Consider the following 24,298-nt stretch of genomic DNA (forward strand, 5'->3'; position numbering starts at 1 on the left):
TAAAATTGAAATTGGAAATTATAAAAATGTCATGTTTGGTGTTATTTTAATACATGTGGAAGATCTAGAGCACGGTGTTCCTCAATGTGGAAAAATTTAATAAGTGAAAGTGTATGGTGGCAGGTTCCTACTCAGTTAAAATAAAAAAGTATCGAGTATTGTATCACTCATTCATGAAAAATGATGATGAATGTCCATGTTATTACCTTCATGTTTCCCTTGGTAACATTGCAATTACAGTTTTTGTACATGATATGGATTAATGTATGTCTTTCTTCACCATGGGGTATTGTTTCAATTGTGCAGGGGAAATGTCTGAACGTGATTTGTGTAGACATTTGGGCACGGCTGCCCTATGCTACCTCATTTTGCTGATAAGAAAGCTTATTTGGCCATTTGCATCTTCATTGGAAATGAATGCTGAAAGTTAGCATGGGAATTTAGAGTCTCGTGGTGATCTGCTCAAACTCTGGTTTCGCAGCGAGCCAAGGATAATGTTTTCAGTGTTGCAGCTACGATTTTTATGTTTGTAACCTGCGGACACTGTGTCTCTCTACCGTTTATTCTTTAGGAATTTACGACATTTTGGGGAAACGTGTCAGTTGTCAATCAAATTTGTATCATTTTTGTAAGAAATTAGTTTCAAAAAACAATATTCAAGCTCGCCGGACTGCGTCGCTATGCGTGAATTTCAGTACTTGAAGCAGTATACCTTATTTGCCGCCAATCAGAACTCAGTTGGACTACAGGAAAGTTATGATATCAAGTGCGGCATTTTGATAACTTCTAATCACAGCTCTGAAAGTACAAAAATGTACCCCAAAATAATCATGCAAAACAAAGACAATTGTCAGTATCAGATATTACTTGCATACTATACCCTTGAACACAGTCAACTGACATGAGTGCTGCACTTGGCGACCTACAGAACGCGAGAATGCGGGACAATGGGTTCCGTTTTGGAGACATTGTAGCTAGGATACGTCCTGGCTGCAACACTGTGCTTTTATCTTTATTTTTTATCTTTATTCTATTGTTATTATGCTCCAATCATGTGAAATAATTGAATAGTACCCGCGTTTTATCCAATTAGCCAGGTAATTGGCTCTTTAGAAGGTCAGTGTCATATATTTGACATAGCTACACTGGTCTTCAAAACATAGGTCTTCATGTGTAGTAGATGAACAGGGATTCCGTGATTGGCTCCTGCAAAAAATGACAATGCCCAGTATTAAAATGCAGTTTTCATAATTCTGTACCTGCGTGAAGTGGTTTTGGTTGCTGGGTGTTTTACCAGGTGAACTGAAATATGCATCTAGGCAGAGTTTGAATGTAACAAAATTAGTAGATCATAAAACATCTTTATGAGTTTCACACCTCCACATAACAACCCATCAGATATGATTTCTGGACAGGTTTCCTGCAATTTTGTACATTTATTATCATTAAATAATACCTGTAATACCTGTCTCAACGAGATAGCCATTTGGTCTGGTACAGTATACTGTACATTTTATCTTAGGGGTTATTTTTGTGTTTATTAACCGGAAAAAATTCTTTAAGAAAGGTAAGTATTTCTAACCCATGGAGATTGTGGTCCTGTTTTCTTCAATTGCTCCACCTTGTATTTGTGATTACTTAGCATGTAAATGGAGAAAGTTGTTCGAATATGTTGAATGTAACTTATTTTGAGAGCTTAAGCCAAAAGTCTTGTCCAAAAAGGACAGCAGAATCACATTGTATAGACTAACAATGGATTTGCTGTAAACTTTACAAAAGCCATGCATCTGCAGAAAAAAAACATTAAAAAGCACATCCGTTATTCTGTACTGTGTTAGATGTTGACAATGTACCGTAGTTGTAATAGAGGATATGACCATGATAGTACCATAAATTCTGTTTTCTATCTAACAATATTGTAATTGCTGTAAAAAACTGACTGTGATCCAGTGTCATCTGAAGTTCAATGGCATTGCCTTGACATGGAGGTGTGACTGTGAGTAAAAGCTCATTGCATAGCTGTGAACCTGAAGGTGTGTCTTGTATCGCAGCTTTGGGATGAATATCAGTGCCTTTCAAGAATAAGAGGTGAATGTCTGGTTATCTGTTTTTGTGAAATCAAATCACATGGTTGTTGAGATGGGGAGATGTGACTGTGATGGTGTGGTACGTTGCAGTGATATTGATGAGGACCTTGAGACAGGCTGGCAACCCCATTTTAGATAAGTAATCTGGTCCTGGATGCAGTGATATTGTCCTTGATGTGGATATGTGACTGTAATTCAGTGTTGTTTTAGATCCAAGGATGTTCTTGTTGACATGGCAATTGACTATAATACCATTTTGTTTTCATGTCTGAGATTTATCACCCATATTGAGGTGATGTGTGGCTGCGATGTCCTTTATCATTTGAGATCCAACCATACGGCTGTTGACATGACCAATTAAATTTATGGTCCAGTACAATGTATATACAAGACTGTGAAAGCAAAGTGATTCCTGGAAATTAAGAGGCGTCAGGTAACAACCAGGTGTTGACCTTCAAAATATGTGATTGTCGGGGTGATTGGATATTGAGTTTTTCCTTGTAAAACACAGCTGCACACTATACGTATGTAACCAGAGCTGTGACCTTTAGACTGTGAATTTCTAATATTGAATATCTTAATGTGGCTCTTGGTATCCAATTTTATTGTTGTAGATGCACTTGAAGAGCTGTCAGGGTTCAATGCACAGAGGTTGATGTTTATGCGGGCAGGGAGCTTCTGTTCAACTGGAGGCGCTTACTGTGCGTCATGGTTGCCATTGATGTCCAACGGGCAAGTTTGATTGAACAACGGATGAAGGGCTCCTATTTGATTGAGCAGCGGAGAAAAGGCCTGTCCTTTGATAACTCAGTAGCATACATATTAGAGTCATACATTGGCCAGTGAATTACCGGCATGCAATAAACTGGATGTCTTTGCCTGCCTAGGTTGTAATTTCTGTTGTGGGTATATCCTAGGGAGAATATTGTACTAAATGACGTAGGGAAGAGAGAACTTATCATTGGATGCAAGACAATGAAAATGTACCAGAAGGAAATTTTCCTCAGAGTGACAGCTGATTTGCATGTACTGATCATTACAGCTTGTCTTTTTACATATTACATTTTAATTAAATTTTATGATCAAAGATTTACAGCCTGCAAAAATTGTTTTTTGTTTTCCGTGTAAGGATGAGCGATGCATGGATTGAAAACCTCACAGTAATTTCAGTATTGTTGTCAAGTGTAACAGCTTGGAAGCTGTCAGTTGCAGTAAAACAACTATGTGATGTTGCATGGTACCCCCCACGTACAGTATTTAATGTTCCTACCTGACTGCTAGCACAGGTGTGTCTGATGCAGACAAGTAAAAAAATCAAATCTTCATGGCTTGTCTCTGACATTATTTTGTGTACAATTCTCTCAAATTACGATCAGATAATTTCATTTTATACCATGCAGGTGCAGCAAATTGAATTTAATCTATCAAGCACCTGGAATTTGTTCAGGGTCAATCTTTCTGTGCCTTCTTTTCCTATACTTTTTTATTTGCGGTAACAAAGATGCCACTGCCTAGATTCAACTTAATTTCATGAGGAGTGATTGAATTTTTATGGCTTTCGGTGATCTTCCCTTCAATTTTCTGTTCTCGAACATGTATCATTATGTCATAGCTGTTTCAGTCACATGATGGGATGGTTAGTAATAATGCATTAAACGGGATTCAGCTTTTAACACTATGCATTTGCATTTTAAGTAGTCTTGTTCAAAAAGCCTTGGGTTTGTTTCCGGTTTATAAAAAAAATCCTGACATAATTTATCTCCTTGAGAAATATGAATCCTTTTGACAAGCAGTCTAGGATGCTGGAGGTCAACAGCCTCACAACAAATCAATTTGAATCCTTCCAGATTGTTATATGTGGATACGGTATGGCGTTGAAAAAAAATTGAGAAATGTTATTTCCATTCGACAACCAATTGTAGGAAATTAAGTCACGTTCCATTACCATAATATTTGCCATTTACAAGGAACAGATGGCATCTTTTGTATAAAGCAAAAATTTATCTCACTCTGAAAAAATGTCAATTCAGGATTTTGTGAATAGAGAAATAGCAGGTGGTTGGGATGAACTCATCTGGGAGAGCTTCTGGCCAGGGATGTTTTAATGAAGAAGAATGAATTTAAATATACCGGTATGTCAGGACTCAGTTGGGTCACTTCAATTGTCAATATTTCAATTCATTGATAACGTTAACGTAGGCAGTTTGTATACAGCTAAGAAATTGTTGCATGCATTATACTGTGTCATCTGACTCTCTCATTCGAGCACATTTATAATTTGACAGTATTTTAAATTTTGCAAGACCTTTTTTGGTGAGGTAAAAGACAAGTAATTATTTTCTTATCTTTGTCAGCAGAAGATGTCTGCTGCGACTGTCAAAGCGAGATGTTGAACAAAATGAAATACATCTGTGTCATGTTGCCAGGGCAACAGTTACACTTGAGATTTGAATTATCTTGCTCTCAATCTTCCAGGAATGTGTGTTCACATTTAATTTCCGTCAACTCCCAACACTGTGAGATCGTTATCCAAGAAGTATAGCTATTCATATCGATTTCTGTTGAATTACTTCACTTAAGGTATTTTTGTGTGGATTGTGTTTTTCTTGCGTATTTACACTCAATTCCCAGTGGTGCTGAACAGTACAGGTACAAACAAAACGTATATCGTAAAAAGTGTAAATTTTGGGATGGTAAATCTGAGATGTTTGTCCGGATTGCTTGTCTGCGCATGAATTGGAACAATGTTGGTGCAAGGAAACTTGTTCATTGAAATAAGAGAAATCAGTTGTACGAATGATAAGATATATTGTCTCAAACACAGGTACAGACATATGGTACATGAAAAGGAACGGTCACACTTCCGTTAAAATCAACGGTATTTGTCAAACTTTTAGTGATACTTAGAAATTTGGAACTGTTTTTTGCACTTGATGTTGTCAGCTTTATGAACAATGTCATCATCTTAATCATATTCAGATCAGCCAGAGCTCCTCGGTTCTCAAAATATACGTCAGAATGATTTAAACGGCAGAAAATTTTAAGGAAATCATAAGTGATGTTTAGACGTGTATAGTTGTTAACAAAGGCTGATCTTGCAAAGTGCAAATGTCAAATGACCAAACTGTGAGGTTTTCGTGTGATATTCGTAGAATGCATGATCAACACTTTTTTCAGTTTGTTAATTTTGGTAATGCATCACGTGATTTAGGGAAAAAGCACAAATGTCATACTCACTGTGTCCGTTAGGATCATGAAGAAAAAAGCATGCATTCTCAGTCAGAAATCATGGGATTACAAAAAGTATAAGATGTGGATTCTTCCAGTGGTTGACCATATTTCGTCACAGCCATCAAATACAACTTTCAGTCAACGTTGATGGTGTTTAATAGGGCATAATCATGACCATAATGAGCTGCTCTCCAGGATTCTTCTCAACATGTGATGTATTACTGAAGCTTGGTAGAAATGTGTATCTCAATATCACGCTACAACTACATAGCTGTATTGTCAGTGATATCAGTGTAATATGGTAGAAATTTCAAGGTGTGAAAAGCGGCTTCTCATTACCCTGGTTTCAGCATGCGTTATTGCGTCTTGCCCACTCAAATCTCAAAATAAGGTGACTTCCACATTCCCAGGTGCCGTCGCTGTTCATAGATTTATCTTCTCAATGTGTACAGGGATTGCAAGTAATGATAGTGCCCAGCTTTGGAGCATTCTGCAGGCAGTGCTTTGTAAATAGGAGATTTTTTTCTTTGGTTTGTAGTATTGATGTCATGTTTGGTATTTTCACTGATGTTGAATTGTCTTGATGTTTACTCAGCGTAAAGAAAAATACTTATAAATATATACAACAGATTGTTGGATGAAGATTTCGAAAATTGAAAATGTGCTCAGGACAGGCGTATGTCATTTGATATCACAAAATCTCCCATACATGTAGATAGGCAAAGCAAACATACAAGTGAGAAAACATGTCTCTTAATGATGTAAGCTTCATTTGGTATTATCCTGTGATTACCATGTTGTAATTGTCCTTCTAAAATTAATACCAGTATACATATATCCCAATGTTCGTACAGGTAGAGTTTACGAAAGGGAATTTTATTGTCTTTGAAGGAAATCTGGATGAGTTTATAGGTGTAACTGTACACTGCAGCATGAGCTAATCCTTCACTTGATTAACCTCTACCGGCAACCTTCCAGTAATACTAAAAGTATCTGTAGATGTATTCTGCATTGCAGTGATAACGCTCAGTGCTCTCGAGAGAAGCGACTTTGACCTTATTTGCGATACAGTAGCCTTAACAGGCATTCTGATATGTCTAAATGGCCTATGCAACCAAAATTCAAATCAGGTTCCCACGGGGTCATTCAAACGTAATCTTTGTGTCAGATTTTTTGCCAATATGTTGGTGCTTACAGTATGCCTTTCAATATCCAGTTTGAAACCCTCAGATATTTCATAAATGCAAATACTTAACTCTAAATTTTATAAATCTGTTGGAAATAAGTACAAATTAGCTTGTGCAAAAACAATCTTTCATTCTTCTGTGTCAACCATATGGAATTGTGGAACATTTTCAAAACTGATTGTTGTTTATAGTGATGTAGGCAGGGATGTTATTTCAACCTGTTTTTGACTGTGAAAGATCACAAGTGTTTGAATATGTCATCGTCTAGAATGTTAATTCTAGCATTTTCTCATGGACAGTCACATCTCCATGGACAGTTAGAAATTAATGAATAAGTACCGGTACTTAAAAATGCAAAGACTTAAAGTGTTTTACAAGTAAATTTTTTTATCTCATTTTTTCGATTTCTTATGTGGTCTTACAAAATTTTTTAAAGGCCCTTGTGAAAATAATCATGCAGATAATGTTAATGACATGGACATTTTATAGAGTTGTGGCATGATTGTTGCAGCGACAGCTCTGCAGCAGAGCAGTATATTTCAGACCCCAGTGTGATTAAATGACTTGATTTCCTCATTTCATCAGATGCAGTACATCAAAGTTGTCATAAAAATTATGACATTATGGCATTATGAAGCGTAAGGGTTATACATGCATCGTACACCACAGGCACTTGGGGTCTGTGTTTCTTCATGCAGATATGCCCTGAGTGGTGATGGGTCCCATGGAGAATCCGTCAGTTTGTCAACTATGTGGACGAAGTTGATTGCATAGAGCAACTTAAGCACATTCATCGGGGTCATTGAAATAGCAACTGAACAGGATGCCCTTCAAGAATGTCAGTGGAAAATATACCCATTTGTCATAGGCAGCTTGAATTCCATTGGTTAATTGTCTGAATGTACTTGTAGTCAGCCATGTTGGTTTTTGCCTATTCAGTATGCCGTTCACAGTTATGTCTGTCTGTTTCATAAAATTGTTCAATCATGACACAGATTTTTATTCGCACCATTTTGAATTTTATATTCAAGAAATACTACTGTGGCATTAAAGTGCATTTGTGCAGTCTGCTGAGTTTTCTATAAAAAGGTAGCATTTTATCAAATTATTGGAAATGTTTTGCATTTTTGTGTTTTCCTTATCTCCTGTATATGACCTTCGAGTAATAATGGCGACAGAAAAGTAATTTTCCATCTATCCATGATTATACACATGGATCATTAAAGGTAATCAGCGTAATAAAGATGGATGCTTGTTTGATACTTCTTAATCTACACATAGTTTGATCATCAGCCATTAATTTTAATTATTGAGATGTCTACCTGAATCTGACTTGAAGACTGCCGTGTAATGTTCGTGGCAGAGCCTTTTCTGTAGTTATCGTTCCTCTTAAAATAACTTAACTTGTGTTTATTTGAAATCATTTTCTTCAGTTTTTGTCTTTTTTTTTTGAAGCAGTAACCCAGACAGTTCACTGCAATTGGCACCTGTATGTTGTAGTGTGTTGTATCAGAAATCAGGGACTTTAGATGAAAACATTTTTGTTTCTGCAGTTTTGTGTAAATCATCATGTTTTAAACTTCATGTGTTCAACCAAATGAAGCAAATGTACATTATGTCCTTGATACACTGTGTATGCTTTTACTCAAAATTTTAGCGCTAGATGTTTTTGAGATAATTGTGTGTATAACATAACATTTACTTTGGATAATATGTTTGGAATTAAACTTATTTGAACCCAGAGCAATTGTTTGCAGTCTGCTGTCGACAACAAATTTTAACCAGGTGGCTTTTGGACAGGATATGCTAGGGAAGATATGTAATAGTAACTTTGCATGAATCTCACTCGCTTCTATATTTGAAGTGCTTTTAGCATAAAACAAACAACGATAGTATTTGTCACATTTGAAGCCAGTTAGAAAAAAAATGTGTGAAATAAAGGTAAGGTGATATTGTATGCTGTGTGCATACAACCTGGCCTCCTGGTTTCAGAGTTGTGTACTACAGGGTAATAAAAAAATCTCTTTTTTCATGCAAAAGAATTCATCTAGCTCTCATCTTTTGTTAATTAATCAATTTGATGTCAATAAAAAACTCCATTCCTATTCTCTTAATCCGTTGCCTTCAATTATAGCCTGTACAAGTGAATGGCTGTTTACTTTATTGTGGCACAGTTGGTTATGTTTGTACAGCGAGTCAGCAGATATTTATGCATCCATTCAACTCTTTAATTTATGTTTGCTTATGGCCCAAAATACAAAAATAGAGCTGATAATTACTGTCAAAATTAAAAAGAGCTTGATTTACAAGTGTAAGATGAAAATACAGGCTCCTCTCTTTTGAAGAACGCTGGTCATTAATTACTGGACATGTTCTTTTTCAAAAGAAATTACTCATCTCCAGCAAATGCGCCAAGGCTATTTCTACATGATGCTGCTGCGTGGTGGTGAAAAATATACTACCCTTACTGAAACAATCGTGACTGTGTTTGTATCCAAATAATTATTTTTATCAGGGTTATCTGAAAACAGCGACGCACCGTACCCAGTCATCCCATGAATACATGTAGGCACTTGGTATTGCTAAATTAGGAAAGTGGATACTGGGTGTGGTATTAATATTTCAGTGGACAATCTCTAATAATTGTTATAGGACCATCATTTATCAACTGGATACTATATTTATGATAGAAAATGGTTTTTGTAATGGTGCTTTACAAATACCCACAACAAATACACAAAGTACTGCTGTGAAGACATATATAACTGCATTGTGAATTTATAATTTATTTTTAGAGCTGAAACAGTTTGGTAAGATATCAAAACAGTGGTGGCAATCGTCAGTTTTCTGTGTCCAGTTACATGTACAGTTACATCCCAACAAAAGAATTTTGCTGTGAATCAATTTGTGAATTAGGTAGTGAGGTCGCGATCCAGGTGTTTGAAGCTCGTCTTCATTTTTTTGTTGTAGGTTTTAATTATTTGAACATGATTTGGCCTCAGTGTTATTTACTGTCTGTAAACTCCAAATGGGCTTCTTCCTGCCCGCGTAAGGAATTTGTTATTGCGCACAGCTGTGTTTAAAAGTGTACATTAAATACACCGATGGACATTAATTACACATTATGCCATGTGCTAGGCAGAGTGATGAAATACAAATTCAAACAAAAATTTGTGAGTATTTTCTGTGAACAGTCGCAAGTCTGTCGTTTTATTGCAGGTCAGGGTAAAAGTTTCTTGTTTATACTGTTGCTGTCACTTATTTTGTTGCCCAAATGCAATAAGGCTGGCCCAATTAAAAAAAAAATGCACTTTTCAAGCGTAGCATAACCGGCTAAATCTGCCAGTGTTTGACATGTCCCTTTTTAAGGTGGTTCAGTTCTTCCACAATGACAATAGAAGTAATGGATTAAAAGGACTTATTTTACATCGCGGTTTCAATATTTTGGTTCCAGTGGCTTACAGTTCACAATTACCAAACTGAATTTAGATGATGGTATGCTAAACATTTGACCAATGTACGGATTAAGCTATTTCCAGAGTAAGATGGATGGATTGATAGATTTGATGGATGTCTATCCGTGAAGTGTCAAAATTATATTAAAAGTCCCTGAATGAGTAGCCATTTTTGAACTGTAATTTGTCATATTTTTGGAGTTGTCAGGAGCACAAGTCAGACTTTTGACAAAACTCCATCGGTACTTGGTTGAAAAAAAAAAGAAATAATAATGGATGTCACTTTGTGTCAAGCAGTCAAATAAAATGATATGTTTCAGCAAGTACTGTGAAGCAGCTCATACTAAATGAATTAAAAGTATTTTGCTTGCAATTGTCATAATATTGGCACTATTGATTCTGTTGATGTTGGATTTTCCTCAGTGCACAGGTCTCTGACAGAAGAAATTGATTACATTTTCCAGGGTAGTATTTTTTCTCCGACAGCAAAATACAGTTTCTCCTCCGCAATAACACTGTTCTCATTTTGTTCAAGTCGATTCATGACCACGTTGTCATGATTCCAGAAAAAGTTGGAGACACGCTGTCTTCCAAAAGCAAATTGCTGAATAGAAAGTGTGCTTCCAGTATTATTACAGTGTATCACTGTCTTTGTGAAACCAGTTGCTGTTGCTCAATTTTCAGTATACCGGTAGTAAGGGATTCACTTATATGACCTGGTCTCCGTTAGCGCTTCACTCTAACGGCAAATTTCCGTGTAATCTCTGTTGCCAATTTAAGTCCCCAGAAAGGAAAATGGGAGGAGTTAGAAAGTTTTGTGAGCTTTTCGTACCAATCCCACCTTTGAATGTCAGCAGAAATGTTTCCGAACAATTTGTTATGAATAATACATCAGGCTGACCATGTACTGTGGCAAGCAAACTTTGATGAATCATGTATATACTGAAGGTGTATCCAGACATAAGCCACGATAATTGCCCACATCAGCAGAGAAATATGATAGATTGGATCTTGCTCAGTTCTAGAATAACACCTTTTGAAATATGGTCATCGAATAGTTGTCGTGTATAGTATTCACTTTCACCGAATTAAAAAAAACTACCTAACCATTTCGGTGATTTACAGGCCTTGCAATTGTCCATATGGGGAATTTGAGAATGGTACAGACAAACAGTCAAATTAGGCTCTCTAGTTACTTTTTAAATACCAAATGGATATTTTTATCACTCTTCATTGGTGGATTCTTTGCCATATTGTGAATACTGGAGTCGTTCAGATCAGTATACAGTACTACACCATCAGTGATAGCCAATCTTTTCAAGTTTACCGGTATGTCGATTTCTGCTTTTTTTGCGTGGGTTGACACTCACTAAATCTAGCCAGGTTGAAATGGCATGTGGATTTGTCCAAGATCAAGGTAACCTTTTGATACTGTTAGCCAAACAGTGACATCTGAAATAGCTATTAAATGTAATGTTTTACCAACTGGCAGAATATAAACAAACTGACAAGATAGGGGGAACCTTTTTACCCAATGTGAGTGAATATTTTGCTGGCATCAGTCGCTATATTTGAAGAGGTTTTCCATCAAATGTTTTGTAGATCAATCACTGTCCAATGTCAACCATTGCGACCTCATTCTGGATACTGACCTTACGTGCTCCCCTTTTCTCATAATAAATTATTCGAAGATGAGAGTGATGAGCGTAGAGGGCGCTGTATTCAAGCCTTTCCATTTTACCACTTTCAGGTCAGGGAAGGTTTACTCCGTCACAAATATGGTGCACAATCTCTGGTTTACCTGACAGAGCTACCTGGCTTGAACTTGAACAATATGATGCATGTACTATTAGGTAGACTATACTCATCACCAACAGAATGTTTATCAGTTTAATTGAGCAGTATATCATGAAATTCCATAAACACAGCCATTTAAAACTTCTTTTATGTGGTTTTTTTTGTCAACATTGTCAGCAGGGCTATTTACTACTTCATCATGAGAAGTTTCTACTCAAAGTCTTAAGTAGTGGTTTTTACCAAAATAAACGTTAGCTTTTCGGGTACATTATCAGTCCAGTGTGATTCTGTAAATTTGTTAGCAAAGATGACCTGCTGTATATCAGATTCAAATAATGTTATCGAAATCTGCAATAATCCAATGGTGTCCTCCACGCACTGAAAAGGACATTCCACATTCTGAGTATTGACAAGATTTCTTTAAAAACGTTTCAGGGAAAACAACTGTTCAGAACAAAATGCCGTCCCCATTTCCTTGACCTAGCTTTTTGAAATGAAAAGAAATAATGACACCGGGCATATTGGTGAAAAATTAGCAAAATTAAGAAACCCATGCCTTGTACATGATATTCCTGTATTTACTGTTGTAAGGGTACACTCACTGCTGTAGAGCTGTTCCATCTTCTGCTGTCACACCCCCAGGAAGGGCAAGGTAATTCAACAAATGAACCCGATTACAGAAAAACGACTGTCTCAATTTAATTATGTTTACCCACAGTAAATTTCAGAATTGGCCATTTCATAATGCTATGGTGATTGCTGCTAAAAATATTTCACTCCTTGTACTTTTAGCAAGAGCTCATTACAAAATAAAGGGATTTTTTAAATAAAAAGTGCTTGTCCATGTTGTTAGGATTGTGTTTTGTTTGCAGTGATGACAAAGTCAAGGTTTCGAGAGGGTAAGGTACATGTACATTGGCTTGATGCGTTTGTTGTTTCTGAATTAAATGGATCAGTGCTGATGTCCACGCCTGTTGTAATTAGCTTGTCAGCGATCTGTTTTTTCCAGTTACATGTCGTGTTTGTTCATCACCCGCTCCTTTGCATACAGTTTAGCTCATTTTCAGAGCATTGAGTGTTTATTTTGCTGAATAGAAAAAGGGGAACAACTATTGCATTCACAAAAGAAACAGATGTTTTGTGAATTTTTTTTGTGAAATAGTTTATACCGTGAATAATTGTTACATGTGGGGTTCCTGTTTAAGGGACGCATCAAGCAGTCTATTTAAAAACTGTGCACACAGGGTGTTTGCAAATAGGTGTGCCCAGGTGACATAGATGTACAGTGTACTTTGTACACAAGGTGACATCAGTTTTACTACATGACAAACGATAATTTACTTTAACTGCAATTACCCAGACCCAGTTTACAGGGAACAAGGTATACATCATTAGAACTTTGGAGGGGGAGTAATTGGAATTTTAGAATGAGAAAATTATGTTTCTCATTCTACAATTTTACAGATTCTTTAGAGCCCGCACCCATAAATAAACGTTAATGGTGAGGGCAGAGTCTGTTATTTCCATTATATTATCAACGAACACAAGAAAACCGTCAAAATTTATGAAAATTTCCCACGCGAAAGACAATGGGACATCAGAGTTGTTAGCAAGAGCAATGAAATGTCAAGCTCGTCGCAAAATATTTGCAAATCCGGAGATTTTTTGGGCAAAAGTGTCTAAACCTGACCCACAAGTGCCCCATTTTATTTTGTGATTGATTATGATCTTTGTACAGATAAAAATTTACATTTTAGCTGTACTGAAGTTACGATGTGTGCGATATTATTCATATTCATGGGCATATAAACAAACCATTACTGCTGTGTATTTGTGGTCAGTCATGTGGTACAGCTCGACCAATTAAAACGGGAGGGAAAGGGCATGGTAATATAATGCATAATTGGAGGTGATTGCTTTGTTGTGGTATCAGCTATTTCAAGAAAAGACAAGTGTCACCTGTTGATTTGGAAAATTAACAATTTCCTCCCAAACTATGTATTGTAACCTTGCGGGAATTACAGCATGCACATGTGAAGAAATCGGATCAAGTGGCACCACCTAATTTGCATACATACATCATTCATCTTATACATAACAATCAGATCATTCCCGTGGTATTTAATGATACATGCCATGTTTAATTACACTGGTGATTAGCGCCAAACTTTCCAGCTGTCTCCATTTCCAGCAGACTGTGAAAAAATCAATGCTTAATTTACACGAGATTGTCCTGAGTCCAGACGGATTCACATCATGTCATCAGAACAACATCTGAATTTGATGCGGATTTAATGAGTTCATGTCTGCTATGGGCAGGACACACAGGTATAGACCTCACTGTGTAAATTGTAAATTGGGTATTTGAAATTCAAGTGTGTGAATTGATTTAATACGATGTTTGAGCAAAACTGATGGTATCATTAAAAAGAAGAAAGATAATCATCGACGTTGTTTTATCAAATACAACGATTAAAATGTTGATGCAACATCGTGATAATTCATTTGGAAGATTATGCATCGCTTGTCACACAAACTCTTCATAACCTTTTCTGCTAGTCTGCATGTATCATATTACTCCTGACTGCAGACAACCGATATAATAAATATTTCACGACTCCATCAAATATTCTATATCAATTTTACAGGCATTGGCACTGCGTACGATGAATAATTGAAGCAATTCTAGTCAGATGTACATGAGAGATTAGGCAAACGACAAATATCAAGGGATTGCCCCGATCCTGTGCCTCTCTCTAGTGACCGCCTGTCTTGCACACCCACACCCTGCTGCCAAGGTTTTCCTTGACCTAATGTTGGCTTGCTCTGTTGTTAATTTGCACTTATTGTACAGTGAAAGTGCAAGGAGAACCAACGAGACCACTTTGTACATGAATTTTTAAATAAAGGAAATGAAAATAATGTAGATATTTTCTGCATTATTTTTTTTCTGTTAATTTCCCACAATGCCATTGTTCTGTTCCATCAGATCTGTCATGAAGTACCATTAATGGCTGCAGAGAACCTTCCCTTGAACTTGTAGAATCGACTTGACCCTTTCCAGGACAGCTTTTGCCTGGTAGAAGTTTGCACATACATGTAGAGCAACATCTGTTGAAAAGTGAGGCGTTTATTTGTCTGACTCTTTTAGAAAAGTAAAAACCTAACATGCTGACTGCTAGAGGGTTCAAGTGCAGGTGAAAATTTGTACACTATAACCGCTCTTTGACTGCGGTGGGAGGATGTACACAATGGCAAGGATGGAGAATTACGCGGAATGTTTGCCTTGTCGCATGGCTAACAAGGCGTAAGATAATTACAGTAATACTTATAGCATAAAGCAAGATGCAGTGTGCAGCGTCATGCAACCTCCAGGCAGTTTTCATAAATACCATTTTCCTGACAAGGCATTGCATGTAAGTCTGGGTGGTCTCTGAACTGGTTTGTTAAATGGAATGAAGCTGTGACACGTACTTGACAAGTTTCAGAATTTCTCTCTTGTTGAAATTTCTGGTGTATTATTATCATCTAAACGGCATGTTGGCACCAGAAAGGATGTTGAAATTCCCAATATTTGCCGTCCAGAATTTCTGTTCGGTATAACCTTTTCTTTAGGATGTCATTGAAAGTGAGGCGTTTTCACAAACATGGATGTGGAATACAATGTCCATCTTTGTGGAATTGCTTTGTTGAGCTGACAGGTCGGAATTTTAAGTTCTGATTAAGAAAATATTAGATAGCAGGCCCTACGAGCAGTAGAGGTAGAGTATGTTAAGGGGGAAGTCATTGTCAAAACTCATTGACCCTTGAACCATGACCCCTTGGTGACCTATGACACCAGGCAGGTCCTTTTCAAGAATACATCAGGTTTCATCATTGCTAGGTGAATGTTGTAAATTGTAAGGCTGATATGGACACCCTAACTCTGTGAAAATTTGTAATTTCTTTCTGCTGGACCCACTATTATTCATAATGCTCACCAAACTTATTTTGTTTCATTATTAGTAAAATTATTTATATGTTTTCAGACCACAAACTTTAAGCCTTGTTCAAAAATCAGAATTTGTCTTGCTACAGCCAGTAGACCTGCAATATTAGGGATTGCTGTGTGTGGTTAAGAATATGGAAATGTGGAAAAATACATAAAAACATTTAAAAAGTTCATAAATCAGTAATGTAAATAATACGTAGAAATGTATTTAAAGTTATGGCAGGTGTCTCTTCAAGCTGCGACTGCCTCTGCATGGTGTAAGTAAATATACATAATCATTTATCAAAGGTAAAATATGGCAGAAAACCAGGTGTTAACAAACCCGGACATGGGAGATGTGACCTCAGCAATTTTTCAAAACGGAGCAGAGTGTTTCTTAGTTGTGTCTGATAATGGGGATGTTCAATATCTGTCGTTTGTTTCTGTATATATGAACTTTGTCAGGGGAATAAAGTTTCATTTTAATAGTTTAATACAAATGGCCAGATAAAATTAGTTTTGATTGTGTGTTTGGTATTGGTCGCCAAGTGTTGCATACATAATGTACTTAAAAGTTACATCTAATTTCCAAAGCAGCAGCAGGGAAACTTTCAGACAATGTTGAAGGTACATAAAGATCAAATTGCTTTCCATCCTAAATTACAGTACCGGTAGTTCCCTTTTCTGTTTGCCAGTGCACATATGGACAGTAATGTAATTTTATTTATGGCTTGTCAATGGGGATAGCTTCCCAAATCCTATATTACTTTGTTTGTCTGGTTTGCCAGATTGCTAATGGTACCAGATAGTTGTATATTAGCCCCTGACTGGTCTAGTGAACCTGTAGAATTTAAATTACAGGGAAAATGTGTATAGGAGTGTAGTACTACTCTGTCAAACGTAAAATATTGATCGTCAAAACCAAATATGTCACAGAATTTGAATTTATTTCTTGACTTAAAATGAAGACAAACCAACATACAAACCTAACCACACTGCTTTGAACCAAAATCTACTTTAATGTCAGTTTAAAAAAACCTGCATTTCATGGCAAAATATGGTTGTCATTATCCTGGTACTTTCAAAATGGAGCAAATGTTTATCATATACCGGTATTTTGTACATTGGAGCATTGTATTATCACAAATGTTAATTAACGTGTCTTTTCTCCAAAAACTTATTGTTTTAGCTTTTGATTTGAGTCTTTTCTCGTTCAAAAACAATTCAGTCTTTAGTGTCCTTCATTATGAAAGCTATCAGTGATCTATAAAAACATTAAGTTCATCATTTAATTTGCCTTTGTGAAAACAGTGGCATGCTATACATGTTATTTCCGTCAACAGCTTGTTATCAGCATTTCGTACAAATCAGAGCTTGGTGAGCTTTCTCTCTTTTATAGGCATTCTCAACCATGTTTCAGCAACACATGATATCCTATGTGATGTCTGTCGTAGTTTTTCACACCGTTTTCTCTCTAGAGAGAGGTCAAGATACGAACATCTTTTCCCGTTTGTTAGAAATATGAATATGAAAAAAAGGGCATCAAATCATTGTGTGCTGAGAAGAGGGATTCATTGTATACAAAGTCCCAAGGCACATGAACTGAATACAGAAAAATGACAGATGTGAATGGTGTTGCAGAGTTTACCAGAAAAATCTCACACTTGTCTTTCCGTTTCATTTTTTGTGACACAGATCAAAGAGTATGAGAAGATGGATACAGAGGAGGACAGACTCAAAAAAGCCAGACAAATATATGATAAATACATCATGAAAGAACTACTATCATGTTCACATGTGAGTACATTGCTTAATGGCCTTTTCAGATATGCAAAATGTACTGAAAGTATGGTGGGCTGCTGCATCATCTTGTGTATGCCTACACATACTGAGTAGTTTTCTCCATGCATGACCTTTTGACCTTTTGATACTTTGATGATTTTGACAGTCCTCTTTGAAGAAGTGGTTGTCAAAGTCGGTATCGAAATTTATTTTCTTTGCATAGGGTGGCAACATCATGACCGATCTTAGCCTGAAATCCAGCTGGTTATTTTACTGAGATCTGTGAAAGTCACAGCCAGAAAAAATGACTGGCTAGGTTGTAGACTGGCAAAGCCTGCAACACAGATTACACACTAATCTGGTATACTCCCATGAGTAGGTCATGCGTTGGTTGACATGCATGGTAGGAAGCACTCACGTGAAGGTTCTTAACATTTCCATTTCCTTGCCACATTTTATGGGCAATATGCTACTGTAGCTGTATTTACCAGTGGAACTACTAGTGTGTGTTCATTCACTGGTATCTGCTTTCTCAGAGACATTCCATAGGTAAACATTCTCTCCAAATATTGCAGAATTTTTCAGATGTGTTTTGGCCAGTAAATTCATTGCATTATAACATAAAATGTTGAAAAGAAATAGAATAATTTTTCCTTTTTACTGTAAAAACATATTTGAGTATTAAAAATTGACACTTTGGCAACCACAATTATTGTGTGTATACCATTTCCATCTTCTTATTATATCAAGTATTGCTTGATTATTTCCTATCTACAATTAATATAATTGTCGATTTCCATTGAAATAATATAATAAGTTTTTGAAAGCTTGTAAGATGGATGGCACAAGGGGTAAATCATGAGATCATTCTGCAGATCATCTTTTGCAGTTCTGGCAATGTTCTGCAACCCAAAACTCCAAGCGGTAACCATAGCATTAACCCAGCACAAGAGACGCAACTTCCGATTCTATGTGGGTATACTATGCTATGTTTTACCTGGGCCATATCTTCTGTGAAAGTGACAAAATGGTCCAGTCAGCCATTGTCTCATTTTATTACCATAATCAAATGTGCAAAATGGCTTTGTTTGAGAGCCAATCTATGCAAACATCGCTGAATTGTTAGAATACCTTTGTCGTCTCATGGGTTAGAATGTCCTTCCAAGAGGGACAGGCAGCCATTATAATATTCCTGGACCAGATGACCTTTTCGGAGTAATTATCCAAGTAATCAGTCACGACAGCCCAAATCAAAATTGAATTTTGCTGTAATTAAAGTAAAAAAGCTTTGCGCAAAGTGATAGTTATCACTCATTTGACAGAAATAATCATTTCAGCTCTATACTCTAATTGATTTACCTTGCCTTTCAATGGCGATATTAATGGATTAAATTTCATTGATTTTCATTGGCAAGGCCATTATGAAGAGAGATGGATCATATCTGTTGATAATGAAACAGTGATCAGCTTCCAATCATGTGCTCGGTTTACTTCAGAGGACACAGGTGCTTGGAGCGTTCAGAATACTGGCTGTTATGTCAAAAGGGGAAAGGTACAACATGGTTTGCCCCGGGGCAGTAAAGCTGATATTATTCAACTTACCTGTATATCAGTGCACACGGCCAAGTAACCACCATGGATCGATAGATGAACACCTTTGATGCTTGGTGTCCAAGTCTGACACATGCTCTAAATATGATTTGGTAAATCAGTTTTATTTTTGACAAAACAATCTCCTTGTTCACCAGCCCACTGCTCGTTCATACGTATGTGTGCGTGCAACAACTGTGGAAACTGGTGGTCAGGAGGTTGTTGTGCGGGCAGTGTGATTAAATCCTGGTTCACTCATTCCAAACTTAGGCATTAAACAAAAGAGGCATTGAGCTATTGGGTGCAGACCCCAGGATACAACTGTAAATGTCATACTTTATGTGGTTTGTGGTCTAGAGGGCATACTTTCCTTTTTGTTTCTGCATATACATGTGCCACGTTGGACACTTGGAATGCCTGTAGCAGAGGATGAGAAAGCCCCTCAGTTATTTGAAGTTATTCAGTTTTGATCTACCATGTTTCTGTTACAGCCGGTACCCTATTAGATTTTATAAGATTTCCCCGGTCATATTATAAAAGGTTTCTCCTGTTACATAAACGCAATGCTATCAGGGAGATGACAGAAATGCTAGAGCTTCTCACACATTAATACCCATTTTCCACAGTTAAGCAAAAACACTGATATATTTATTGAAAAAAGCCACTGCAGAGACGTCATAGTATGGGCTCAAAAAATTAATGCATGCAGATAATTCCAACATGTGTTACAAGCAGACAAGGTTTCTGCGACACTTTGAGTAATAAAAAACAAATTGAAAATTGAAAAGATTTATTTCCAGGTTTCTATATCTGACAATATGCACAGAGTGTACAAATCTGCTGCATTTCATCAATTGTCGGTCAAGCACAAAAATTAACAACTTTGTTAATTTAGTTTTAATACTTGGTCCCTAGCATTGAATACCGCAGGAAAAATAGCCAGTGTTATCATGTGTTCTGTGATCACTTTCGGGGTCAAAGGGCAACTCTGAACAGGTGGTAGGGTTGGAGGACACATGTTTTGTTTATTGATGAATTCTCTAGAATATCGTTATGTGTGCATACTGTCGTACGTTTACTGCCAAAGATTCAATAAATTAGCATGTGTTTCTTAAACACTAACTGTAAATTATCGTTGTGTTTGCCTTTTTTTGTGGCTGAAAGCTCTGCAGCTCAGAATGCTCAAGTGATTGGTATACTGCTTTTGTATTGAGAAATAAAAATGTCAGAACTTTGAAGAGTAATCGTGTTCCTGTCCTAAGCAATCGTGCAACATCCCTTGTAACAATTGAGAACCGTCAAAGCAATTCACTGAACAAGATGTCATTTGCGGTGGTGCAAACACATGTAGAGACGAAAAAGTTTTCTGTTAAAAACAGAACAAGGATTCAATTTAAGAGCAAATAGATAAAGTAGGATTGTTAGTGTTATGAAAACACATATACATTGGAATCTATGACAGAAGTTCTCATAGAATATCATTGAATGGTCTCTCATAGAATATTATTGACTGGTCTCTCATTGACTGGTCTCTCATAGGATGTCATTGAATAGTCTCTCATAGAATATCATTGAATGGTCTCTCATAGAATATCATTGAGTGGTCTCTCATAGAATATCATGGAATGATCACACATATAGAATATCATTGAGTGGTCTCTCATAGGATACCATTGAATGATCTCTCATACTACCGGTATATCATTGAGTGGTCTCTCATAGAATATCATTGAATGGTCTCTCATAGAATATCATTGAGTGGTCTCATAGAATATCATTGAATGATCACACATAGAATATCATTGAGTGATCTCTCATAGAATAATATCATTGAATGGTCTCATTGAATATCATTGAGTGGTCTCTCATAGAAAAATATTATTGAATGGTCTCTCATAGAATATCATTGACTAGGGACATATTCTTCTAATAGAAAATCCCACCAGGGGAATTCTGTCTTAAATTTAGCTGATAACATTGAAGGACTGTAATGTGAAATATACTGTATTGACACTAAGACTTCAAATAGAAAAATAATTTCTTCCAAAATATTATTGAGTTATTCACAAAATATGGTCATATATGAATGAGGATCTAAAAAGGAAATGGAAATTAGGACAACTTTAAAAAAAAATTAAATTGAGAAAACAGGAAATTATGTAAGTGAAAACAAACACATCATTTTGCTTTAATAAAAACTGAATTTTTGGCCACATTTAAAAATGATGGGAAATTTTATAAAACAGTAACAGATGACTGTTTACATAGGGCGATTTAGGTCAAAGTTCAATTGACATACTTGTCTGCCAGCAGGACTTCTCATCCTTGATATTTACATGCGTATTGTATAAACGTCATAGGTTACAGCTATATGTTTATAATAATAACATCAATCATTTCTAGCCATAGTACCGGTATAATATATTCATTTGAACATGGATGAGGGTGTTACGTTGATATCTAGTTCCGCAATCTTCTCAGAGTTGTCATATTTCAAACATCTCTGAAACAAAGGTGAAAATAGAGGGAAAGTTTCCTGAAGACAGATATTATAGCAGCCGTTTGCATCAGTGATGTGCTGGCCGAAATTCAGAAGAAAACTGTAATGCTAAAATATGTCTTGTACTTTTCACTATTATGTGTATTTGAAAGTCAGATACTACAAACAGGAAAAAAATGTGAAAAGAAAAGACTGTTCATATCATGTCTACCCTATGTGCTTTCTTCTGTTGATATACAGCCACCAATTTCAAGTAATCATGATCTGTTAGTACATGCAGTGTCTGTCACTGCCTGACGAATCATGAAATGAAATATTTACAAAACTGAATTTTCAGAGGTTAATACACCAGCAGGGCTTTGGGTAATTGTATAGGCAAAGACAAAATTTGCATGTTGCCAATTGCAGACATCACGTTTCATTTCAGGACTCTTTAAAATTTATATGCGTCACTGGTGGTCATCAATAATGTATTAGAGTGAATGTTTGAACCATGGATTGCAATGTACAAGTAGGAGATGGGAAAGCACAGAAGAAGTGTGGGGATTATGTTATTGACAGATAAGTGTGGTTGGAGTGGGCGATGATGCATCCTCTTTTGTCCAGCCGGAAAAAAAGATTAATGGAGAAATTTTAAGAAATTGCTGAGTGCAATCACCCTGAAACATTTATTCATAGTTTGGTATCATTGAAGGTCTCATTGTAGTGATAAAATGATCATTGAGTGTATTGTAATGACATAATAAGCTGACTGACTGACAGACGGTGAGATATCCTTGTAGTTGTTTTCAGATTCAGATGCAGACAACACCAACTGGCACATAGTTGTGCCTTTCAGTTGTGCTTTGGATTGTGATGTCTAAATTCAGATACCTGCAGCTATAGATGTGTACCTTCCGCAAATGTTCTTTGACGTCATATGTTTTGCACGTAAAACTCTTCTCAGAAAGCAAATATATGTAGGAAAAGAAAGCAAAATGAGATGCAAAAGTCGTTGATAGTGTTGTAGAAGCTGGATAAGGAAAGAGAGACAACCAAGCGGACTGTCTGGCTCCTTGGTCATGCAAGCAGACATACTGCTGTCTGTGGACACAGTCAGCATGCAATTACTTGCTCCAGTTATATAAACAGAATGTAGATCAGTGCCAATCTAGTAGGACATGTTACCCTAGGTTGCCGTAGTGCATCGTCCCACCATTCAATATCTGCAGTAAAGGAGGTAATGACAGAAAAGGCTACCTCTTTACACTGAGACAAGTGTGTTTACGGATAATTTTCAACACACCCGAGTTACCAGTGATTTTCACTTTTAGGCCAACTAAATAAAAACCATGCTGCGGAAACTTGTCTATTGCTACAAGTGTACTATCAGGAAACAAGGCTGACGTGCCTCCTTTAATTTACCATAAATGGGCGTTTTGAAATTTGGTAAAAAAGGCCAAGATGCTCCACTTGCCATATTTGGAAATATGCAAATTGGCAACGAGTGAGAAACTTTACAACTCTTGGTTGAATACAGCCCTTTGTAACAATTCTTGTTTCTCGTACAAGAATAGCATCAGTAGCTCAGAACACGTACTCTGAAGATTATGCAGCCATCACTGAAAGAAAACTGTGCTCTCTCAACCCTACCTTGTCATAGATTGCTCCAATGGAGACATGTTGCATGAAGCCCAACCCATATAAGGCTGTCACACAACCCTTTTATGTGCGTAATACCTCTTTTAATAAAACCGGTATTCAGCGTGGTGAATGCTTTAAAAACTGTGTAAGATTAAATTAAACTTTGCATTTACAGAACACAAAATTGTGATAATTCCAAGTATTAATGCCTCGTTGTTTCTTTTCAATCTTCATTTTAAAATGCATGACAAATTATAGAAGGATCTCGTAAGTTAATTTCCTATTTTATTTCCTTACCGAATTACCTCTTGAAATAGAGATTATAGAATAGCGGTGGCAGCTGTTTGTTGGAGAGGCGCTTGTATTTCCTATTCTGGTGCTTAATCAGTCATTACTAATTGCATCCTTCTCTTTAAGTTTGCCATAACTGTAGTGATGACTAAACAGTTACCTTTTATGTGGTTCATGTAATCTTTACTCAGTGTGTTTCTTTTGCAGAGAATGTACATCTCACTATTTTTAGCCGGGTTAATGGGGTATTTTCCAATTTCAAGCCTCTTTTTATTTTTTCAAGGCATGCTTGCATGATTTGAGTTCTGCAGTCTGCAATGTAAGATATTTTATAAGGATAAGCACCAGCACTGGTGAAATAAAACACTGGCGACCGAAGAGCAGAAAAGGTTCTCTTTTCCAGAAACTGCCTGGCAGTTTTTCACACATCGAAGCATAATTCTGCACAAATGCATGAAATTCATTTCCTTCTCTCAGATTACTTTCTTACCGCAAGGCAACCTATAACTGAATTCTTTTTTAAGAATTGGGAACCTTTTTTCTTTTCTTCTTTTCTTGCTCCTGTCATGCCAAAAGCTCAATTTTCAAATTTATCAGATCATCTTTTTTATCTTCACACGCAAAGCACAAACAATATTGTACTAATGTATACTTTAAACTTTTAGCTTCCATTTGACATATTAATATTATACAGCAGGGGAACTATACCGGTACTGCATGTCAGGGTCTGTTTATATGTCTATCAGTCTGTCTTCATGTATGTATGTACATATGTATGTACATAC

The 24,298-nt window shown here is 36.5% G+C and overlaps 1 protein-coding gene across 4 annotated transcripts in view; it reads left to right on the forward strand.

Moving 5' to 3' along the window:
* LOC139144929 (G protein-coupled receptor kinase 3-like) overlaps positions 1-24,298 on the forward strand; it is a 152,221-nt gene that overhangs the window by 62,710 nt on the left and 65,213 nt on the right. For all 4 annotated transcript variants that reach the window (XR_011554875.1, XR_011554876.1, XR_011554877.1 and 1 more), the window contains exon 4: positions 17,423-17,524. Coding sequence is in view for 1 of the 4 variants with exons in the window: in XM_070715762.1 (XP_070571863.1) it covers positions 17,423-17,524 (102 nt within the window). In the remaining 3 variants the exon portion in view is untranslated. The remainder of the gene's footprint in view (positions 1-17,422; positions 17,525-24,298) is intronic.

The sequence above is a fragment of the Ptychodera flava genome, chromosome 12 (genome assembly GCF_041260155.1).
Source record: "Ptychodera flava strain L36383 chromosome 12, AS_Pfla_20210202, whole genome shotgun sequence".
NCBI lineage: Eukaryota > Metazoa > Hemichordata > Enteropneusta > Ptychoderidae > Ptychodera > Ptychodera flava.